At 41.3% G+C, this 23,450-nt stretch overlaps 1 protein-coding gene across 8 annotated transcripts in view; it reads left to right on the forward strand.

Moving 5' to 3' along the window:
* Window positions 1–23,450, forward strand: part of MYRIP (myosin VIIA and Rab interacting protein) — a 148,169-nt gene that overhangs the window by 55,030 nt on the left and 69,689 nt on the right. For all 8 annotated transcript variants that reach the window (XM_081882943.1, XM_081882941.1, XM_081882940.1 and 5 more), the window contains exon 3: window positions 13,446–13,667. In XM_081882943.1, the coding sequence (XP_081739069.1) occupies window positions 13,446–13,667 (222 nt within the window). The remainder of the gene's footprint in view (window positions 1–13,445; window positions 13,668–23,450) is intronic.

Genomic DNA, 23,450 nt, shown 5'->3' on the forward strand with positions numbered 1-23,450 from the left:
TGGATATTTATGCATTTATACTTTGGATACCTGCATTTCTAGAAGAAAATTTTGGGATCGCTCATAAGGGAATGGTGCTACAGAAACTGAGATACTACCACAGATTAATTGCTCCACTGCATGGGATTGTAATCTCTTGACCCAATAGAATTGGCAATGGTTTTCAAGGGAGAAACCTTGACTTGCCTTAGTCAATTGTTTCTAATTAAGTATTACTCTTGCAAAAAAATTGCTTTGGTTCTTAATGCCTGTCTGTCATTGGCAATTCCATACTGATCATGGCATCCAGTGGAGTCCAAGAAGAGAGAACTCAGTCCCTGTTTACCATAACAGTTGATGAAGACTCGTCCCCTTTGCACCCTCTGTGTGTATGTAGGCATAGAGCATTTGGCAGAATGGCAGGTCTCTTCCCACCTTCCAAATCTCCACCCAGCACTTCCCTGCTGCCTGATGTAAGTTACTTTTGCTCCAGAGCAAAAACAACTTGTATCTAGACATACATTATTATTTATTCTCCATTAAATTTTGCAGATATTTATTATCATTGATTACATTTGCCGATGTCTCCCACATAACTAATACCAGGGTAGTTTGCAGACAATATAGAATATACAAAGGATTAAAACAGAACAATGACAAGACAGAAATCAAGCCATAGCCTATTAAAACCACAACAGCCCACAGTCTATCTAAAGCATCACTCATACAAAGACAACCAATACCAAATGCCCATCAGAATTAATAGTCAAACGATCATACCATTACCATTACAGTATGTAGAACAGGTCACCTTCCTACCTTCAGTATTTTGAGTTTCTCTTGCTCTGAGGACTCCGAACTTCTCAGGACCCAGAAACTAAGAACTAGGACAGTGGTGGTGAACCTTTTTGAGACCGAGTGCCCAAACCGCAGCCCAAAACCCCTTTATTTATCACAAAGTGCCAACACAATGTGCCCAGAGTTGTTGAGCTTGGAGGGGGGGTTTGGATTGCCCAGATTTGCTGGGTTTTTTCGGGAGGGGGTTTTGGGGAAGACTTCTTGTAGGAGTAGCCACCAGCTGCGTCCCCGCCAGCGGAGCTGAAGGCCCGCCCCAGCCAGGGACCCCACTCCAAGCATGCTGCCCAAAGTTCTGCCGTGTGGGCCGGCTGGGCTTTTGAGGTATCCCACTTCCCGGGAGGAGGCCCTGGACCCTGTATAGGCTCCACTGTTTCGCTCTGGTGGCAAGACGTGGCTCAGGCAAGGGGCTGGGTGGTGCTCCGGTGGGGCCCCGGAACCTGGATGGGAGCCACGTCTTTGCAGCACCCCAAAGAATGGGTTGTGCTCCAGGCAGGTTCCTGGGCATGGTGCAGCCCCACTCTCTGGCTTGCTGCCTCTCAGTAAAGATGGTGCATAGCGGTCAGTGGCGCTTCCCGACTTGGCACGGCAGCTGGGGCTGGGGGCCGGCTGCGCGTGGCCTGCTTGGGGTGCTGCCCCAGGAGCACCCGGCTGGTGGAGGAGTAGCCGTGCCGGCGGGAAACAGTGGCGGAGGGGGCAGGGCTCTTCTTCGGCAGTGGCTGCCTCCACTCAGATGTGTCAGTAGTGTGTGTGCCACCAGAGAGGGCTCTGCGTGCCCACCCTGGCACATGTGCCAAAGGTTCGTCACCACTGAACTAGGATAATCAGGTTCCTTGGGCAAATAACTTCTGGCTAACTGCCTTGCAGTGGAATTCTATACATGCCTTCTCAGAAGTAAGCCTCAATGGGGTTAGTGGGGCTAAGTGCCTGAATTGAATTGGCCCTGTATTGATATGAATGGGAATGTGTTGTTAATAGTCTCTATATCACCATGGAGGTGTTCACTTGTTTAGAAACTCTTGACACCCCCCAGCACCTCTGCATAACTAAGCTGTTAGCATTTCCTGAGTTTCCTTCCTCTAAGCAGATGTTCAGAATATGAAACAACAGAAGGTACCTAAAAAGCACAGAGCCTTCTGGAAAATAAACTGCAATTAAGAAGCAGCTTTACCGTTTGTTTTGTTTTATGTTACTTGCTTGGGGCAGTAAAAGGTAGAAGTGTGCAAATCAGTTGCTGTGCTGGTAGAACTCACCTGTGCTTGCACCCAGCTTTGTAAGCAGCAATGGTTTGCTTCCATATTAACTGGCAGTAAAGCCACTGGTGACTTATGTGAAGCAATATTATTGTCACAGTCACCCCAATCTCTCAGCAGTGAGATTCCACAGGTTCCAGTGCATACCCAGAGTTCAATTTCCTTGGAATGAATGGCAGTGGAGACTGTGGTGTCTTTAGAATATGTGGTTTTATTTACACATATATACAATCTGAGCATTTTCTATTGTCACATTCCAAAGCACTTTAGATTCAACCAAAGGCTTACGAGCACAATTCAAAGTGTTGGTTTCCGAGCACAATTCAAAGTGTTGGTGCTGACCTTTAAAGCCCTAAACGGCCTCGGTCCAGTATACCTGAAGGAACGTCTCCACCCCCATCATTCTGCCCGGACGCTGAGGTCCAGCGCCGAGGGCCTTCTGGCGGTTCCCTCATTGCGAGAAGCAAAGCTACAGGGAACCAGGCAGAGGGCCTTCTTGGTAGTGGCACCCACCCTGTGGAACGCCCTTCCAGCAGATGTCAAAGCGATAAACAACTACCAGACATTCAGAAGACATCTTAAGGCAGCCCTGTTCAGGGAAGTTTTTAACGTGTGATATTTTACTGTATTTGTGGTTTTTATGGAAGCCGCCCAGAGTGGCTGGGGAGGCCCAGCCAGATGGGCGGGGTATAAATAATAAATTATTATTATTATTATTACACAGGCCAGTTAAATTGGGTTTTTTTTAACTGAACACCAGCCCCATCCTCTCTGTGCTGCATAGCAAACTTATTTTGAAACTTTAGGAAGACTTAAAAAACAAAACCAAAAAACACATTTGCTATGCAGATTTTGATTTGAGAAATTAAAGTGTAAAGTTCCCTTGGGCAAAAAACTAGCGCAATGTGATTATTTGCATCCTGGTCTACATCTTTTATTTATGTATTTATTTACTTCTTCACCCTTCAAATCATTTTCCGCAGCGACTTTTAATGCACTTCAGAGCGGAATTTACAGCAGTATTGATGGCAACTCTCATTATCCTGCCTTCTTAACTATGTCATTTATATAACTTTGTACTTCTATAATCTGGTGTAATTTATAAAGTCAAAAAGGCCTGAATATGGTGATGGTCACATATGCTCCAATTGTGCCTGTTAGACTACAGGTCATTCTATCCCATTATTGTCTACACTAACTGTAGAGAATATTTTAAGGTGTTGAGACCATGGCAATCTTGGCATGTTTAAAGATACTGTTTTCTTTATAAATGTTGGCCAATCTTTGTTTGGGGAAGGGAGAGAAGTATTGTTGTTGTTTATTTTATTTTATTTTTTTTAAAAACCAATCCTACACATTAAAAAAAGTCACCGACTGGCAGTGGCTCTGCAGAGAATATCGCCAGCCCTACCTAGAGATGCTGTGGATTAAATGTAGCCAACTACATCAACGTAACTCCACTTGTTAATAAAATGTGGCGATAGTATTGCAGTTTATACAAAGCAGAGTGGGACAGGCCTATGCAGCACAATGATAAGAGGTTTGCTATGTCACTGAGCACCAACTATACTTAGCTGTTACCGTATCTTTTGCAATATGGTCTGCCACCATCACCTCTGCGAGAATAATGATTTGGTAGAGCAAGGTCTTTTTGGTTGTGGCTCTGACCTTGTGAAATGTACTTCCTAAGGAAGCTCATGACTGCCTTTCCTGGAATAATTTAGAAAGGCATTCTAGATGAGGAACCACTTCAGAACGTTTTACGGAGGAGTTCTGCTGCAATCCTGTTCTCATTTACTTGGGAGTGAGTTTCATGGTATTCAATGGGTCTTACTACTGGGTAGACATTGTTAAGCTTGCAGCCTTAATCTATTTTATTCCTTCTTGTTATTCAGTACGTTTCCAGTATACTAAATGTGTGAGCTGCTTTCAATGCAGAGAGAAGGCAGGGGTGATTTTTTAAAAAGAGGTCATTATCACCACAACTGACCATTTAAAAGTTACTATTTTCCTGCATTCATTATTAAGTTCTGCATAATGCCCATTCTTTGTATGGTGATTTCTTTGGTGAGGATGACCACCGGTACCTGTCTTCTAGCCTTGCTTGCATGATGTATAATGTAACTTTCTTGGCATTTCTTGGATGACCTAATTTGTTCAGAGGCTGACCAAGCAGGAAAGCTGGGTTTCTACCTTATTTAATTCTTATCATGTGCCTGTTAATCCCTTTCTGCAGTTCACTTTTTTGTTTTGTTTTGTAACAAGCCCAGCATTGAACTTTGAAAGGAAAAATAGTATTGTATACACTGTCATAATTCAGTTAAAAGTATTAGTCATTAATCCAGGCTTTATATGCTAGTTACTTTGTCTTGCTCAAGTGGTGCTTTGTGTAAGGGGTCAAAATGGAAAACTATCCTATATGTTTCATGGTTCTGCTGTTGGATTTTCAGCATCTAACAATGTATATCATTTATCCCCAAAAACTGCTGAAACCTATCCTGCAATGTATTTTTGTTTGTTTCTGTGTCAAGGTACATCCTGAGCCATAAATTGCCAAAGGCCAGGTGAGATCTGAACTAAAAGGCAACTGAAGGTAAACTGAAATGTCCACTCTTGCATTTGATTGTAGAAGAAATCTCTAAAGCAATTGATGAAAAAGCTTAGCTGAGAATTCCCATAGAACATTTCCACCTCCCCTCAACATTAAGTCATTAGGGTTGCTCATATGGGAGTAGCAGTATGGAATCTGAGCGTGATCTCAAATTTTGATTCCTTGGTAATGTATCTTAGGAGGAAAAGGGTGTCTGTCCATGGTTCCCAAGTTGCACCTAGCTTCCCTGCTCTCACTCTGCACTAATGGCAGTGGGGCTGCTAATAGAGAGGTGTAAAATTGTGTTTCTCAAACAGTTATCACAAGATAATCCGGTTTGAAACACCAGCACAGGAAATACATCTAATCATTCACAGCAGAGATGAATATTCCATTAAATACATCACCCTGAGAACTAGTTTGGCATTGCTCAAACCATATGATTAATGTACGGATGTTATTTTCCTTAATTACTCTACAACCAGCTTTGTCTTAGAAGTAGAATACTGTATAAACTTTCCAATAAGGATAGTATTAGAGGCCAGAATGTAGCACTCAGAAGAAGTAGATGGTTCTATTCTGGAGAATGGAGTTGATTTCAAAAAGAAAAAAACTTGTTTTAGCAGGTATCTTTGCCTGGACTAACATTAATATCAGCTTGGCATATCCAAGCCCCACAGAATGCATTTTGAACATTAGTGTTAGCATATTGGATATCTGTGCTGCATTCCATATACCCTAGTTTAAAGGTTTGTAAGGAGCCGTTTGTGGATTAGCTATATACCTCACCAATGTTTCTGAATCAAATACAATAAACCTAGAGATGTCCACCCAAAAGTTGGGGACAGGTTTAAGTCACCCTACCCTCCTTCTCTACAGTTCTTATCAGTAGTAGAACTGTGATAAACACTGCAGAAGCCTGCAGCCACTGGGCGTAATAGTGACTATTATAGGATCACCTACTTCTGGACTATTTGATTAAGCATTTATCAGGAAGGTATATAATGGTTGCACCAAAAAAATATTAACTTGGCTTCTTGGAAATCAGTTCTGTGATGAACCTTGGGATTGTAAATCTTGCAGAGGCTCTGATTAGAAATAAGTTGCTTGACTTCTGTACATCAAGAAGAAACTGAATATTTTTATTCTCTTTTCTGGAGGCTGCATTAAAGTTTATCTCTCTCGGTACTGAGGCATATGGAATCTGTAAGGCTTGGCACCTGCCCAGCCATTTTTTCTGGTATATTGCACTCAGACTATCAGAGTAGCTCTAGAGATCTCTGTTCCTTTCTATTTGCAAGAAACATGCCAAACCCGAAAGCTATATTTGACAGTGGTTGCTCTCATGTTTCCCCTTCATTTATTTTCAGTTTTAAAGAATGCTTTAATCATTACTCAAATCATGAGATTCACATAATGTCTGTACATTACATAATAAATGCTTTTAGTCTACCACATCACTTGAAATGTTAAACCACTGCTGCAGGACAATTTTATGCTATGAAATGATATAAAAATTCTTGTGTGGCACATCCACCCTGACTCACTATTGTACCATTGCAAATTATAGGACAAACCTGAACAATTATTGTCCCACCAAATTCACTTATTAATATTTATAGAAATGAATGCTTAGATAATGCTGCTGGTGGTACTAAGTGTGGCAGCAACAAAACCTGGCTGCAACAGAGGGTGGGTTCTTATCAAATTTTGCACAAGTTGGAAACCCAGGAAAGTTTTGAAAAGCAGTCTTCCCCATTTGCAATATTGGCTGTATTCGCCCAGAACATTCAGCTTGATTAGTTTGCAGAAGCTTTGTTGGGAGATTATACGATGTCCATTGTCTACTGAGCATTCATTCTGATTTGTTTCTGAGGAGAGGTTGTACAACATCATGTCAAGCAATTGTTATTCCATACTTCCCAGTGCATTCCCAATCACTTTCCTTAATACAAGTAGTCTGATTTTTTATTTTGGAAATAATAACAATAGTTGTTTTTAAACTTATTACAGTAGTTTTCTTCCCCAGTGTGCTCCTTGTGGGTAACATGTTGGTGACTAAGACGCCTGCAGCCACCAATATTGTACCCTCTGCTCATTAGCTGAAAGTCTTTAGCCCAAGCCTGGATCTACCCAAATCTGCCCAATTTGGTTCAGAAGTAAGGCTTTATATGAATATGGTACACAACCCTATTAGATTACTGTCAAATTTGATTAAAATCACCACAGATTTGAAAGGTTCAGCCCACAATCTTGATTCAAAATGGCATCCAGTGCTATCTCAATCCTTCTCCATCTTTGGAAATTGGCCTATTGGTGCTAAATTGGGTGACAATATCTTCAGAGATGTTCAAATCGTTAGAGTTTGGAACTGTTTGGTTCGTCATCTTGATTCAAAGTGGTCTCCAACCATTTCCACATTTCCAAATGTAGACGAAAAATGGCTGCTCCACCTTTGGAACCCTTGTGACAGTTTGGATGGCAATAGTGTGAAAGGCATTTGAATATCTACATATGGGGAGGCAGATGGGTAGGAATATGGTAAAGGTAAAGGCAGCGCAGCACACGGAAATGCCGTTTACCTTCCCGCTATAAAGCGGTACCTATTTATCTACTTGCACTTAAGAGTGTTTTCGAACTGCTAGGTGGGCAGGAGCTGGGACTGAAAGACGGGAGCTCACCCCGCCGCGGGGATTCGAACCGCCGACCATGCGATCGGCAAGTCCTAGGCACTGAGGTTTTTATGGACCAACAGACAAATCCCTTTCCAAAAGAGTAGATCATGCATTCAGCATACAAAGGGAGAGGCCTAAGGGCTATCATACACCATTATTTCCTAACAATATCCTCTACTTCTATGGAAAAGCACCAGCCAAAGGAAAAAATGATGGGGAAAGGAACCTTTTGCATATTGAATTCTTCATAGCCCTATCTATCATTGAACAAAGAGATCCTCAAATCAATATTTCAAACCATAACTAGAAGTAAGGAGCAAAGAAAGGGAGCAAAGGAGAAAGAGGAAAAGAAGACAAAAAGGAAGAAGAAATCAAAATTCTATAACTTTAATCCAATGATATGTTGGAGGCCACTTAGCACAAATTAACTTCCCATGTGAACTGCACTCCTTCCACAAACCATGTAACGTTTGAGCAGCACACTTGGCTCCGTACATGATGACTGAAAAATCTCTTAACGGAATGAGAGCCGCAGTCTTGCGTGAGATTGAGGCTAGTCTGTAGCCCAGGCATATTGTTGGAAACCACACTTGGACCATGAGATATTTTAGCCATGGGCATTCAAATAAAACTATAAATCTAAGTAAATACTTGTACTTGATTCCATACTAAATGCTCATGATAAATACCAACATTTTCTAGAAAATGAAGTTGCTGAAGATGTGTGGCTATGGCTTTATTACTTTTTTGAAACTTTTTGTTGTACGATAGCAATTTCATTTTCAGCTTTGTATGCCGCCCCACTGCCAGAGGGTTCCACAAGGCAACGAAAAGCAAACACCAGTTTTGACAGTAAATCATAATGAAATGTTGAGGCTCAAGGGAAAATGCATTAAGAGCTATTTGCTTTTAAAATTGTACATCTAATGGGGCATTTTAAACCAGTTTCTGCCTCATATAAGAAATAGCCCAAAGATTAGATATATTTATTTTCTCTTGCATTTTGTCAGACTGCGTACTCTGTGCATACATACTGCGCCAGCAAATACTACTATTAGGTTCTCTGTGTTAAGGTGAATTGAAAAACCACCCTGTATTTTGCTTATTCCTAACTGTGGGTTCAAGCCCTGCTTTGGGCAAACAATTCCTGCATTGCAGGGGGTTGAACTAGATGATCCTAGTGGTCCTAGACCTCATAGGCTATATGATTAGTTTTAACTCTTACTACAAAAAAATTCCTTCCAGTAGCACCTTAAAGACCAACTAAGTTAGTTCTTGGTATGAGCTTTCGTGTGCATGCACACTTCTTCAGATGTATCTGAAGAAGTGTGCATGCACACGAAAGCTCATACCAAGAACTAACTTAGTTGGTCTTTAAGGTGCTACTGGAAGGAATTTTTTTTGTTTTGACTATGGCAGACCAACACGGCTACCTATCTGTAACTTTAACTCTTACTAGTTGCAAACGCTTTTAAATTTAGCCTACTGTTAGTGTGTAGCTTATGAAGTCTGTGTTTATTGATCCCATGTTACATCTTTTGATGAGTATGGTATTTCCCTTTTGATATGATAAAATTACTCTTGATTTATCTTGGTTGTCATCCTTGAGGTGTCACATTCTGGAGGTTCAAGGTCAAAAGATCTAAAATTGGGTGTCAGGGTTGCATGTGTGAATTACCCACTTCATGAGAGCAGGAAATATTTCTCCTGGGAAAGCATTCAATCATGCAATTTCCCATCTCCCTTTGAAGTGGAGTCATCCAGGCACAGTTTTAACACCTCATCTGTTGTTTATGTGAACTAGACTTCAGTGTGAATTAATCTCACATGCCATCTCAACATGCAATAAATTACATTAATTTTTGCCCCTGTTGATTTTAAAGGTGAGCTTAATTTAGCAATGTGAAATTAAAAAGCAAACTTTGATCAGTTCATGAAACCAGATGAGACAAATATAAAATCAATATTCTTGGGGGGTGCATTTTTATTTGTGCAGTCTTTTTAAAACTGAGTAGCGGCAATCACAGTGCGTAATTTGAAATGTTTGTTCAATTTGCATAACTTGCCACTTTCCTTGATGCATCTGTTATTCTTTGAACTTTAACAAATATCCCCTCTGTTCTGCTGATTAAATAATAAATCTGGGGAGTTTTAGAAGTAGAGGAAATAAATATTTTATCATTTCAAATGTTGAAGACTTATCTTCTGTTTTATTCCTACAATTCCAACTCTGCACTGTCTAGGGATGTTTTCTAGAAAGTGAGTTTCCACTGTTCATTATTCATTAGAATGCAAGTTGTGTTCCTCTGTTAGAATAAATCCAAATTATGAACAGTGTCATAATGTAACCATAAAACAGCATTGTTATTTCCTTACATTTATTTCCCACCTTTCTTCAGTAGGGAAACCCAAGCACCATACATGTGATTCCATGGCAGTCATCCAAAGACAGAACAGAACTACTTAACCTCTGTTCAGGTGGTAGCTTCTCACTCAGGTGCCTTCAGACTATGTTACCTGGGACCATGAATTCTATTGCTGCTATGCTCAGTGCATTACCAATGCCAGATTTCCTTCCATGTTTTTCTTAGTGCAATTAGTGCCAGAGACAGATGCAAATAACTTCCGGCTTTCATATTCTCAAATGGTGCATTGTGTTTTTTTCTCGATTAGCTGGCAACAGAATTAGAACATGGGTTCCTCAGAGTATTTAATACACTGAATTAACAACTAGCAGTGCCCTTGCCAGTTGCCACAATATTTCTGTAAAGCCTACTCACAGATAAGTTCTATTCAGTAAACGTTTCTGGCATGTTTAATTAAAGTGTATTTCTCTTAGTCTATTTATCCTAAAAAAAAAATTTAGTTGTTTTTTTTTAAGTGTAGTGCTTTCAGAATCAGCCGATTCCAAAATCCATATTGGAGCAATACTTTCATTAAGCCAACCAAAATGACACAAAATATTGTGCAAGCTTTTGAGTTATTCAGAACTCTTCATCGGGCTAGATGGTAACCAAAGTGGTGGTAAGGTGGGAGCTGGCTGGACTCTACATCTTGTAAAAGACTTAAGTAGGAATGTGGAAGGAGTTAGCAGACATTCAAATGAGACCATGTAGGTGTTATGCAGCTTCACCAAATCTGCTTGGGAAGAAGAAACAGAAAAATGGCTGATTCCCCATGTCTGGAAACAGCTGCTGCAGCTGTTACGCTGGTTTGTATCCTTAGGCAAAAGACACAGGTTCCTTGGTGGGTGAGGAGGAAAAGGCTTGCTTAAGTCATGCAATCTAAGCTTGGAGCATTCATCTTAGACCTCCTTGCTGGTAAGGTTAACATGGGTAGAACAAAGGCTTGATAACCCATCCACCCAAGGTGAGGTGAGAGAGACATAACTATGCTGGGCACACCAACTTACTCTATGGTCTTAACCCCTTCATGCATTAATTAGAACTTAACATGTTGGTTATAATGCGGATGGTTTATCTCATATCGATTTGTTATCACCTCCTGTTTTATGGTATTGTTATGCATTTAAATGTGTTTGTATCCTGCTCTGGGATCTGGCAAACTGTAGGCAGACAGACAGATAGCATTACACTAGAAACATTTAGGTAAAGATTTGGCAGGATAGCAGGTAGCATTCTCAGGCTAGCTCTCTCCCCTTGTTTGTTGACCTAATGCAGCAAATGGTTGAAATGTTCTGAGAAGGAAAGAGCAGAGGTGTGGATAGATTCTGAGGCTATGAAGATGAAATCAATAATGTCATCAATGTAATTAAAAAAGAGTGGCTGGGGAAACCCAGCCAGATGGGCGGGGTATAAATAATAAGTTGTTATGATGATTACTACTACTACTGCAACTACATTAGAGAGACCAGTTGCTACTTTGTCCCCTTACTGCATTACGTTTCTCAGGGCTTCAGGATGCTTGCTTTGGCAGAGAGGACTTGCTTTGTTAATCAGCAAGGAGGAAAGTGACTGCCATGTGTAACACAGACTGATAGTGTGGTTTATTACGCTAGTACTGTGGGAAATATAAAATACAAGTTTTGGAAATTATAAAAGCAGGGGCCACTCAAATGGAAATGAAGGACACCACTCAACAGGTTCTAGAAAGCATTAAACAGAAGAGTATTAATATATGACATTATATAAACATTACATAAACTGGCATTAAACCTTTATAACTTCTTTAGAGAATGTAGTTAGGCTGTTTAAAGTTTAATGGCTCACTGCTCCTAGGCTTCTGGAATCTTCAAAGCACATTGCAGTAGACCTCATTTATCCCTCCTCAAGGCATGGGGTGGGGGAGTATTGACTAAAAATAACTATACCTCACATATTTGTGATTCTAAAACAACATTCCAGTATAGTTTTTAAGAGTTTCTCATTAAATCTAATCCAGGAATAAGGGAGCAATTCAGTTCTGTTTACATTTTAATGCAAAGAAACCTAACTCACACTTCCCCAAGCGAGAAGTGAAGTGAAACACAGTTGTCCTTCAAAATTCACACTTTTTTTGCAATTCAGTACTCCAACCAAATAATGTGTAGAAAAATGAGTATATTGGGGGGAAATGGGCATAGAAAGGCATATGTTAGTGAAAATAGCATTCCAAGAGGCATTGTACGTGTGCGCGTGTGTGTGCGCGCTATGCAAAAATCATGTTGCGGGGAAAGCAACAAATGCTTGCCTCGACTCCTGCAGCCCCTGTTAACTCTTTCGGCTTTGCCCTCCCTTGCCTCATGCATGGGGCAGAAAATCACAAGAGCAGGCGCTGGCAAAAATCACGATGCAGTGAAAACTATGAAGGCAGCCTCTTGCAATGCCTCCTTATTTCAGACATTGTGATATATCAGTATATTGTGATGTTTAGCTGGTGATATACCATGACGATGAAAACCTGATATTGCCCACCTACACACAAAGCATGTGGGTGGGTGGGAGGTGCCACAGGGTGTGGTTTTTTTAAGAGATCATCAGCACCAGCTGCCAATTTGAAAATGGATCTTAGAGGAAATGGGAAGGCAACAATGCTATGTAATCATATACAGTAGTTCTCTTTGCACATCCTCTGGGTGCCATTTTCAGATGGGCAGCGGACAGCTAGCCTGTTGCCTAGATGGGTAAGCCAACAAGCTTGGGTTGATGAATACTTGGACTAGAACATTCAGGTGAGACAACAACAACAAGCCTGCGACAGGAAGGGTGATCCTGCCCTTGGGTGGATGGCAGTGCAGCGCAGGAGTGTGGAGCTGCCAAGCAAGCAAAGGAGCAGGCATGGCGTTGGCAGGGTAGAGAACCTGGGAATGGCCACCAGGGCAGCATGAATTGGAGAGCCCCCCCCCCATGAAAGCTTGCCTCAGGGGTCCCTCAAACCTGTAGTACTTGCAGGGCCGTCTTAACCATAGGCACCAGGGGTGCCGGGCACTGGGCTTTCAGGGGTGCCAAGCCAAGAGTCCGGGGCCCGAGAGTTGGGAGTCCGGGGAAGAGCCCACCCAATGGTCAAAGCGCTGCGTCAGGCTCTTCTGCTGCGGGCGGCTATGTGCCGTGAGTTCAGGGGTGAGTGAGCAAGCAAGGCGCTGAGGTGGCCGGCTGGCTCCGACCTCCTGCGCACCTGGGATTGGCGTAGGACCATAGAGAGGCCCACCCAGCGCACGTTGCTTACACCACGAAGTGCCCGGCTTCGCTCAGCCGCCAATTCTGATGCCTCAGGCTGGTTTGCTGTGCTGGGCTCCTTATGTTTCCTGTTTTCTTTTCCTGAGCAGAGATAAGCGTGGTGTCAGCTCTCTAAAAAAGGGTCGACGACTCTGGGCAACCTGGGGGAGCCTCGGGCGGATTTTTGCACCCCTGCAGTGCATATGCTTAACATGGCACTGAATACTCATGCCATACCCTCTGGTGAAAATAGGGACATCCTAATGAAAAGCGGGACTTTCCGGGATCAAATCAGAAATCAGGATGGCTTCTGTTAATCTGAGGAAATAGGGACACTTGGAGGGTCTGTCCCTGTGCTACTGAAGACTGGTCCGATTGCTGAATGGGAACGGCATTATTTTGATTCTCTCTCTTTCGTTTCTTTCTTCTGGGGTTCCAGTGAAATGAAGCAGAAGCTCGATGAAGAGGGTAACAAGTGCAGCATTCTCTCCAAGCAGCAGAGGTTTAACGAGCGCTGCTGCATGCGTTGCTGCTCCCCTTTTACGTTTCTCATCAATACCAAGCGGCAGTGCCAGGATTGCAAATACAACATCTGCAAGAACTGCAGCTCCTATCAAAGGAAGGAGAAAGGTTGGCTCTGCAGTGTTTGCCAGCAAGCTAGGTGAGTGCATTTTGTGATACTAATAAATAACAGGCTTGGTGCCTTCTTCTGACCTTTTTTATTTTTTATTTTAAATTGCAAGCCGTTGACACAGATGAGACAAAGAGAGACATTTTACTCCATTAAAACAACATTTTGCTGTGTGACTTGTTAGTCCATTGCTTCTCTGGAGAGTCCTACTCATTCTTCTGTTAATCTTGCTTCATTCATGAAACATATGGCTCATTTCTTTTCTTTTTACCAAGCTTTGTTTTCAAGTTGCTTTGACCAAATGTCAAATCAGCATAACAGGGTTTTAGAGAGACATATGAAACCTCTGTATTGGCAACTGTGATAAAACAAAATTTAAAAAATTCCTTCCAGTAGCACCTTAGAGACCAACTAAGTTTGTTATTGGTATGAGCTTTCGTGTGCATGCACACTTCTTCAGATACTTCTTCGTGCAAAGTCCCATACAAGTTCTACAAAGTGTGATGCCCTATGTGCATAACGAACAGGTAGCATTATTTGAATACCTGAAGGAACCGCCTTGACCCATGCTAGCTTGCCTTTGCCATAAGATCTTTGGGAAAGGCCATTTTCCAAATACCCACTTTAGCAGATGTTCACTATATGACTGCATCCGCAATCCGAATCACTACTATTTCACTCTGCCATTCTGGGAACTGGAAGCAGAAAAGCACAAGGGTTTGGTACGTAAAGCAAGTTCATGGTTTGTTTCTCTCCAAGCAAACCATGGTCTGAAGCCAAACTTTGGTACTGGCTTCCTGATCATGGTTTAAGCGAATCAAACCATTAGTATTGTGATTCCCTTCTCCTGGCTTCAGGGTGAAGTGAAACAGGAGCAGTTCAGCAGTGTGTAATAGTATAGTGCTTGTTCATAGTAAAATTTGGTTTTCCGGCTTGCTGTGACATGTGAACTGGGCTTTTACTTTAACAAAGGAAAGAAGTTTTTCCACTGTTGCTGCCGCAATTTTGGAATTCTCTCCCTAAGAAATCATGCATGATACCAACATTACAAGTTTTTTTAGTACCAATTGAAATACTTCCTGTTTGCCCAGACATTTAAAATTGTAGATTTTTAAAGGGAAATGGTATTATTTCCTGCTTTTAGCTTTGGGGTTTTGGGATTGGTGGTTTTTTTTTTTTGTCTTCTTGTATTTTGTTAAGTATATTTATTGGTTTTAAATTAGACTTGTGTGTGAATTTTACCTGTGCTGTCGTATACCACCCTGAAATATTTTGATGAAGGGCATTTAAGAAATACTTCAAATACACTCAAATGAATACAATAATGCTATTTCCTCTTTTAGCAGTTTCCCAGTGTCATTCTAAAGCATCCCCACAATCGTACAAATACTTGGAGGTAGGAGCCCTGTGCTCTGTTAATAGTCACATCTTCCATCATTCCATTCTGACTTGACCTTTCTCTTTTTAAGAGCTGATTCTCACAATCATTTAAAGCATTATTTCTGTGATGTGCTATGACTGAAGGGAGCCATGAGCGGGTCATTCTGCCAAGGCATGCACAGAACACTGTATGTCTATTATCCCTGCAGCACCCCTAACATTGTGGTTTGAAGGGTAGTGCTCTCTCTAAGGATGGGGGAAGAGAGAAAAATACAATTAAATATAACTGCATCATTGTGCTTATTGATTTTGGTTATCCAAGCATTGGTGAGGTGAGACTGTCACTGATGCCTTGTTTCTCTTTGGAACGTAGGACTGTGCCACACCATTGGAAATAGTGGAAAGCGCTAAGGCGCTCAGACCCATATTAAACTCCTACATTTGTGCGGCTGAAAGATATATTTTTTCAGTTTTAGCGAAAAATGTAATTTGGGTTTATATGTTGATTTTTTTTTTTAAACCAGATTGCATGCAACTAGAAGCAAACATTCCCTGATGTTTCAAAAACTTTGATGTATTTCTTGCTTTATTTGTCATGACAATGCATGCACATTCCCTTAAAATGCATGGATTCAATGGGAGGTGCTGGAACTTGACTGGAAGTCAAGCTTAACTTACTCTCTTGCACGGGATCCCTTCCTTTTATCCATGGGTGTGTAGAGAGAATGGCTGATATTTCTCAGTGGGGTGAACCATGGCATGGTTAAAGTTACATTTTCTTTCATAAGTGCTTTAAAAGCAGGGATGCAGCACGTGATGCAACGACTTCAGGTGCTGTTGGTGGGGAAATGGTCTCTCAGTGGTACAGGAAGACTTTTAAAAGCGTTTGACCCTTGCATTTGGGTGCTGCACTGGGCTGAAATGTTCTGTGGTTGGAAAGGGAGGCAGCCTCACCTACTCAAAAGATGACATGCTGTCACTGGTGCAGAGGACTGTCTCTTTGCACAGCTGGCACTCAGCATAAAAATGGGTCTTAAACACTAAGTACCAGCCTCGGGCAAAACACTCTATTCAGTATACCTTCTCACAGCGCCAAGTGCGTTGTCATATGCAGGCATAAGTTTTTGTACAGTTGAGTCAAGATTTTTCCATGAAGGATCAACTCTTTGTTATTTTGTGATTTAAAAACAGTTAATTTTTATCTGTTTACTCAAGACAACTTAAATAGAACAAGATAATTTAAATTTCATGAATAAATTCAAGTAATTGTTCCCCTTACTGAATGTTCCATTGCTTCTGACATTTTAGCTGCTTCTTATTACACACAAACCAGAAGGAACCAAGTACTTTAAATACCGGGTACACTGTTCTTCACACACTGGGCAGAATCTTGGGTAGATGCTTTCTCAGCTCCATCTCTTTTGTTATTTTGTTATTTATTAATGTTTTCTTGATTTGTTTTGCTTGTTCTTTTATACACTTATCTCAATGTTGGCTTAAATGGTGTGAAAATGATCAAAAGTTTAGAATGCATTAGAATCGAAACATGGCAGCCACATTCAGTTGATGAATCTGAGAAGAAGCGATTAATCTCTAGACAAATGACATTTGGATGGGTGTTATTCCCCCCTCCCATTTTAAAAATATATACTGGGATTAAGTCAGTTACAGTTTGCTGTAATAGAAGCTTCCAGTAAGAAGAGGCACTGCTATTTACTACTGGTTTATTTTGATATAAAACACAACTGAGACCTGGAGACAGTCAGCCTGCCTTATCAATAACACAAAGTCTATCAGTTCTTCTTCCCAGGCTGCCTGTGGAAAAATTTGTCTTCAGTTATTCACTCTTCGCTCTCCCAGGGACTGTTGTGCACTTAGCACAAAGTCATATGGGGGGGAAAACAATAGGAAAAAGTTGGCCTCTTGGTGCTTCAGAAAACCTTGTAAATGTACTGCTTGCAGTATTCTCTGCTGAAACTGCACAGTCATTATCCACCTTTATTGTGTCTTGCAAAGTTCTGGAAAAAAATGTTTGAACATATGCAGAATCTTTGTTTAAATTATGCATGTTGCACTGTTACGGTCTTGCAATGGAAGATACATTCATAGACGTTTTGTGATAAGCAGATTGTTTTCTTTCAGATAAGATAATTGTTATTCTCCTTAGCTGCACTCAGTATGTTGTGATCCAGAGTGGTTTTGTTTGCTTGTTTTTGCATTGGAGTTGTATCGATTAAGGACTTATCTATGTAAAATAGTTACCTTTCCTTGACTGCCTTTTTCAAATGTTACTTTAATTGCTTAATCCATTAGGTAATCATCTAGATTTGGCTTCAATAATGGAAATTTAAAATGCTTTTCTCTGCTTTCCTCTCAGGGCTTTTCTCCTGCATTGTAGAGGGTTGTAGTTGGGGTCCCTTCCAGCTATAAAATTCTATGATCCTATGAGCTTTCGTGTGCATGCACACTTCTTCTTCTTCTTGGCTCACACCAAGAATTAACTTAGTTGGTCTTTAAGCTGCTACTGGAAGGAAAATTTTTTTGTTTTGACTATGGCAGACCAACACGGCTACCTATCTGTAACTGGAACTATGATTCTATGATTCGGGGTCATGGCAAATGACCTTTTATTCAAGAGCACCCCTAACATACTTCAATAAAAAAGAAACCCCGATTTACACTAAAACAGCACGTAAGATTGAAGTGGGAGAAGCAAAAAGGAGACATTAAAACCAATTTAAAACAAATTTAAAAGTTGGACTGAAGAAAGCTACTTTTATTAGTTATGTATGTTGCAATGCAAGTCCACTGATGTCTGCTTAGTTCAAAGAGACTCTCAAGTTTTTGTGTTTAGGAATTGCAGTCTAAGTGGACTTAGTGCCCTCTTGTCTGCAATGTAATCTACTTCAAATCATCAACGTATTTGTATTATTAGTTCTGAAGCCCTACTCCTAAGTGAAAATAGGAGCTCTTCAAAAATTAGTTGGGGAACTCACTTTGCCTGCTTTAAAAAGAATAAAGAATTAGGAGTAACACGCATTCCACTCCTGAAAAGGTGAAAGATTAGTCTCTGGGGATTGAGGCACAATTAAATGGTGACAGAATAAAGCAGAAAGTCTACCTACTGAAAGAGGGTTGTTGTTAGATATGGAGAGGGCAGGGATAGAAGATAGCAGAGGCGTATTTAGGGCAGTGCAATGCGTTCCCACCACACTGGACTCTGAACCTCGGAGGTGCCGCAGGTTGTTGCAACTATAACATAGTGAATGGAACAGAACAGAAAGCGGGAGGCAAGGGTGGTGCCGCCAATTTTTTGCCTCGTAAAGGGCAAGAAGAGTCCAAAGTCTGCCCTTGAAGGTAGCCTTTTGTTACATAAGTATTCTGGCACTTCAGAAGGACAGTAGGAGAATGTTCTATGTGCCGGTTAAAATAAAAGGTCAGAAATAGCACACAAGGCTATCCCTAATGGTTTCAGAAGTCACCAGTACAAAGATATGTCACTGTATCCTCTCGTACTTCAGTTTCTCTTCAGATGCTTAAATGATGTATGAAATGTCCTTACATGTAACATTTATAGTCAAAACAAAAAAATTCCTTCCAGTAGCACCTTAAAGACCAACTTTTTTTTTTTTTTTTTACTATGGCAGACCAACACGGCTACCTATCTGTAAACGTAACATTTATAGTTACAGATAGGTAGCCGTGTTGGTCTGCCATAGTCCAAAAAAAAAAAAAAAAAATCCTTCCAGTAGCACCTTAAAGACCAACTAAGTTACTTCTTGGTATGAGCTTTCGTGTGCATGCACACTTCTTCAGATACACATTCGTGTGCATGCACACTTCTTCAGATACACATTCGTGTGCATGCACACTTCTTCAGATACACATGTGTATCTGAAGAAGTGTGCATGCACACGAAAGCTCATAGCAAGAACTAACTTAGTTGGTCTTTAAGGTGCTACTGGAAGGAATTTTTTTTTTGTAACATTTATAGACATTTTCACTATATGTCTAAAAGCAGTAGATGAGAGTATGCCTTATATGGGATTTTTTTAAAGGTTCCTAGCAATACTATGCTGCCCAACTGAATAAGCATATTCTCCATATGGCGAAACCATACACTTAAAACAATTAGTATCCCATTAGGTAGCAGGAAGCAATATTTCCATAACTTCTTTAGACCAAATATTGAGGGCTCGTGTACACTGAATGGATGAAACGTTGAGACTGTGTTAAATTGCTTCCCATGGGGCCTGTGTCTACATGGTGAGCTGTTTATGTGCAACAGCTCGCTAAGTAGATAGAGTGGCTTTTCTCCATGGCCCTGCCTTGAAGCAGCGTGGAGAAAATAGGCCATTCGATGTGATGCACAGCAGTTGCTGGTCACATGCAAACAGCCGCCATGGGCAGAGTAATTTCAAACAGGGTTGGCGCATCCTTGTGCCCTGATACTGTGCAGTGTGCAGAGAATATTCTTCTGAAAATGGAAATCATAGGCAGGGAATATTGCAGTCTGATTTCAGAGGGAGCAAGTCAAAACCCACACCTTTTGATATACAAAGCTCTAGTAGTAGTAGAATGCAAAATTTAAATGGCAAAGGATGTTTAGCTTTTAAAATGCAAGTTTAAATGAGGTAGTTTAAAGTAACCTCTAAAGTAAGGGGGCTTATCACTTCCCTCCCACTGCTCTCTCTGATATATCCCTCATGACCGATTCAAATAACTTCTCTCTGTGTTGCGGCAGTTAGAAATCCACATGGCTGTACTAATTGGCTTCCTACCCATGGTGATCTGGGCTTAATCAGGAGCTCCTATAAAGAGAACTTGCCATTGATAACTGAAAACATAGGTTAGCACTTCGCAGTGATGTGCCAAAAATGTTATTCTGTCCCTTGGTTGTCGAGCAAACTTTGTAGTTCAGCTTTGTGGACACATGGAATGGCCTCTTGTTCCTCAACACACGGCCATCAGACCACAAAGGATGACATATCAATTAGTTGCAAAAAACACCCTGCACATGCTCATGAGCACTTACTGTAAATTTCAGTAGTATGTGGAGGAGGATATTCAAAGGTTTGTGCTTTTATTTTCATATTTTGTTGTCTGTGGCTGAATGTTGGCATTATAAATATATACTGGAGTTAAGGCTTGGTGAATTATGATCCAGACTAAGGGCTACTTTTATCAATCATAGATTTTTATCCAGCCCTTTGTCGCAAAGGAGGTTTTTTTAAAATCTGTGTCTTCTAAGGTGGTGAATGAAAATGTTTTATTGTGCTCATTTTCTGCTTGTAAGCTTCCTATAAACTTCTGGTTCGCCACTGTGAGAACTGGATGCTACACCAGGTAGCTTTTGGTCTGCTCCAACAGTCCCTTGTTATGCTTTTACGTTTCCTTTCAAGTCTTTCGTCCAGAACTATATTTATCCTTCTTTAGAAATAAACTGAAATGTTATGACTGGCATTGGTATCTTATTAATGGAGATAATTAACACTGGAAATATTCCAGACTTTGAGACATTGCTGGCTGTGAATAGCAACAGTAAACGAACACCTCCTTTGTTATTACTGTGCTTTAGCAATCAGGGGCAGCAACATCAATTAAAAACTCCTGTTTTTTCCACAGGAATCAAAATGGGCATTTCATATTGTAATTTTGGAGAGTTTAACCACAAACCTCGCTATTTTCTTCCAAACCATTCCTTGTATTTCAGTATATAATGCAGCACAAATGGATTGTGTAACTTGGATGAAAAACAGTGAATCCATGATTGGTACTCTTGGCATGAAACCCTGCATAGGCTCTGGCTAAAATAGAAAATCATTCCCTTTTCCTCCAGCGTCAAGGAAACGAGATCTATGAAGCAACTCAGCTTGCCTTCCTGCCAAGCTTGGTTTTATTTCAGATGAAATAAACGGAGCATATCAGCATATATGTTTCTGTTGGCAGCTGTCTATCTCAGGAGACAATGGAGGAGTGTGCCTTTGGGGGTGAAGTCAAACAGAGAATTACAGAGCCTGCTGTGGCTGCAGAGACCAATATAGGAGAGACATGTTTTGTTGCCAGTGGAGCAGATCAAGGCGTCCGGTTGTGCTGCTACAGGTGCACCATGACGTTTCATCGCTCTGCAGTCCTCCTGGTAGTCATTCCTCCTCTGGTCACCACTGTGGATACACAATCTGTCTGTCTCCAGGCGCTGCAGTCGTCAGCAAGGGAATACTTAGTACATTTACACCAATATACTTTCTTTTATAGGGACGCAGGTGGCGCTGTGGGTAAAACCTCAGTGCCTAGGACTTGCTGATCGCATGGTCGGCGGTTCGAATCCCCGTGGTGGGGTGCGCTCCTGTCGTTCAGTCCCAGCGCCTGCCAACCTAGCAGTTCGAAAGCACCCCCGGGTGCAAGTAGATAAATAGGGACCGCTTACTAGCGGGAAGGTAAACGGCGTTTCCGTGTGCTGCGCTGGCTCACCAGATGCAGCTTGTCACGCTGGCCACGTGACCCGGAAGTGTCTTCGGACAGTGCTGGCCCCCGGCCTCTTAAGTGAGATGGGCGCACAACCCTAGAGTCGGACACGACTGGCCCGTACGGGCAGGAGTACCTTTACCTTTACCCTTTACTTTCTTTTATAACTGAACATTGCAGAACATTGATGCAGTTTCTTGAAAAACCGGAGGGGGCGTATCTTGAGACAGCATCATGCAGTATTTATGAATTGTGTATATAACCAGGATTAGCTTTTGGTAAAAAATATATATTATTAGAACAATGTTTCTTGAGTAAATTGGCACACAGAAGCAATGGTGCAAATTCTCCAATAACAAAATTAAGAAAAGATTCTAATACTTAGGGGCTACTGCCCCTACTTGTTTCTCTTGCCACCCTTCCAAAGCCACCATTCCTTGCCAAAGGACTTCACTTCTGCGCACCCCTGACCCTTACAGCTTTCCACCCCCATTCCCTTTATAGCTTACCAAACTCCTCCGGCTTAGACCAGGGGTTGGGAAACATTTATATCTGGAGGGCCAGCTCTTTATCTTTCTCCCACCCGAGGCAGGCCAAAGTTGGCCTGACAATCACCAGATGCCATAGTGATGTTCTAAAGGGTCTGCACCCCCTGCTTTGGACATAATGCCAAACTGTGGTCAATTGAAAATGGAAGCAAAAGCTTTCAGTCCCCTGCTGTCAGAAATGTCAGAGTCCCACAGCTCATGCATAGCAGTGGCCCTGTTTGATTGAATTTTTTAATGGAAAGTAGTAAAAAATAAATAAATGAAGCTCTGTTTATTTTTCAAATAATTCAAAATTATTTATGAGCATTAATAGCACATAAATAATATCATGAGCTCCAAAATGGGGGGAGGGGAGGGAAGGAAATCAAAAGAGTGGAGCTGCATAATGCAGAAGAAGAAGGTATAAATGGGGAAAAAGGCTGCTGACATTACTGCATTCTTATGTGCATTCTATTATCACACATATTATTTGCTACTCTCTTTCCTCAGCAAGGTGCCCACACTTAAAGGAGAGATACTAGTAGACTGAGGTTTATTTCATTTAATGCACTGATAAGATATATGCATGCTCTCTCACATGCACTCACTCACACCCCCACAAAATTTGGTAGCATTATAATAGAGAATGTCCAGTTGCATATACTGTACATTCTAATATGCACTTTTGTTAGAGATTTGACTGAAGAGGAACATACTGCAGCATTAATGAATTAATTCAGGCCTAATTCTTTAACGCTGAAGTAAAAGTGACATCCTTGAATGCATGTTGAGGTATCACATGTTTTAAAGTCTTCCCACATACTGAAAATCTTTTGCATGTGCAGTGTTATAACCTAATGCTCTAATAAACACAGGAAGAGTTTGATGTCAGGTTGCTTTCAAGCAAGCAGTCTCACCTGTACACCTCTGGAGCAGAGATGGCTCAAGGTATTTTGATGCCTGAGATGCAAAACCAAAATCATGTTCTCCCCCTTGTACCGTCAACCTTGGATCCTGAACTCCTTGCAAGTCAAACATTTTGGCCCCCAAATGCTGCAAACTCAGAAGTGATTGTTCCAGTTTGCAAACGTTCTTTGGAACCTGAACGTCTGACTTCCGGCAGCCAACCAGAAGCCGCGCTTTGGTTTCTGAACGTTTTGGAAGTCAAACGGACTCCTGGAATGCATTCCGTTCGACTTCTAAGGTACGACTGTATAACCTAAATAATTGACAATTTTATGCTCTTTAATTGTATTTTAAAATCTGGTGCCCCACCCTACCTAATGATGGAACCAGCCTTACTCTGAGGTGGCATCGTGAACATGTGTTATGGGCTACATAAAATGTTTTAGTGGTTTCAGAAACATATTGTGCAATTCCCACCTACCTTTATGTCTAGTTTCATACGCAGAAGTTGACATATCCTTTCAAACATATTTAG

The sequence above is a fragment of the Podarcis melisellensis genome (assembly GCF_964234715.1).
Source record: "Podarcis melisellensis genome assembly, chromosome: 12".
Classification (NCBI taxonomy): Eukaryota; Metazoa; Chordata; class Lepidosauria; order Squamata; family Lacertidae; genus Podarcis; species Podarcis melisellensis.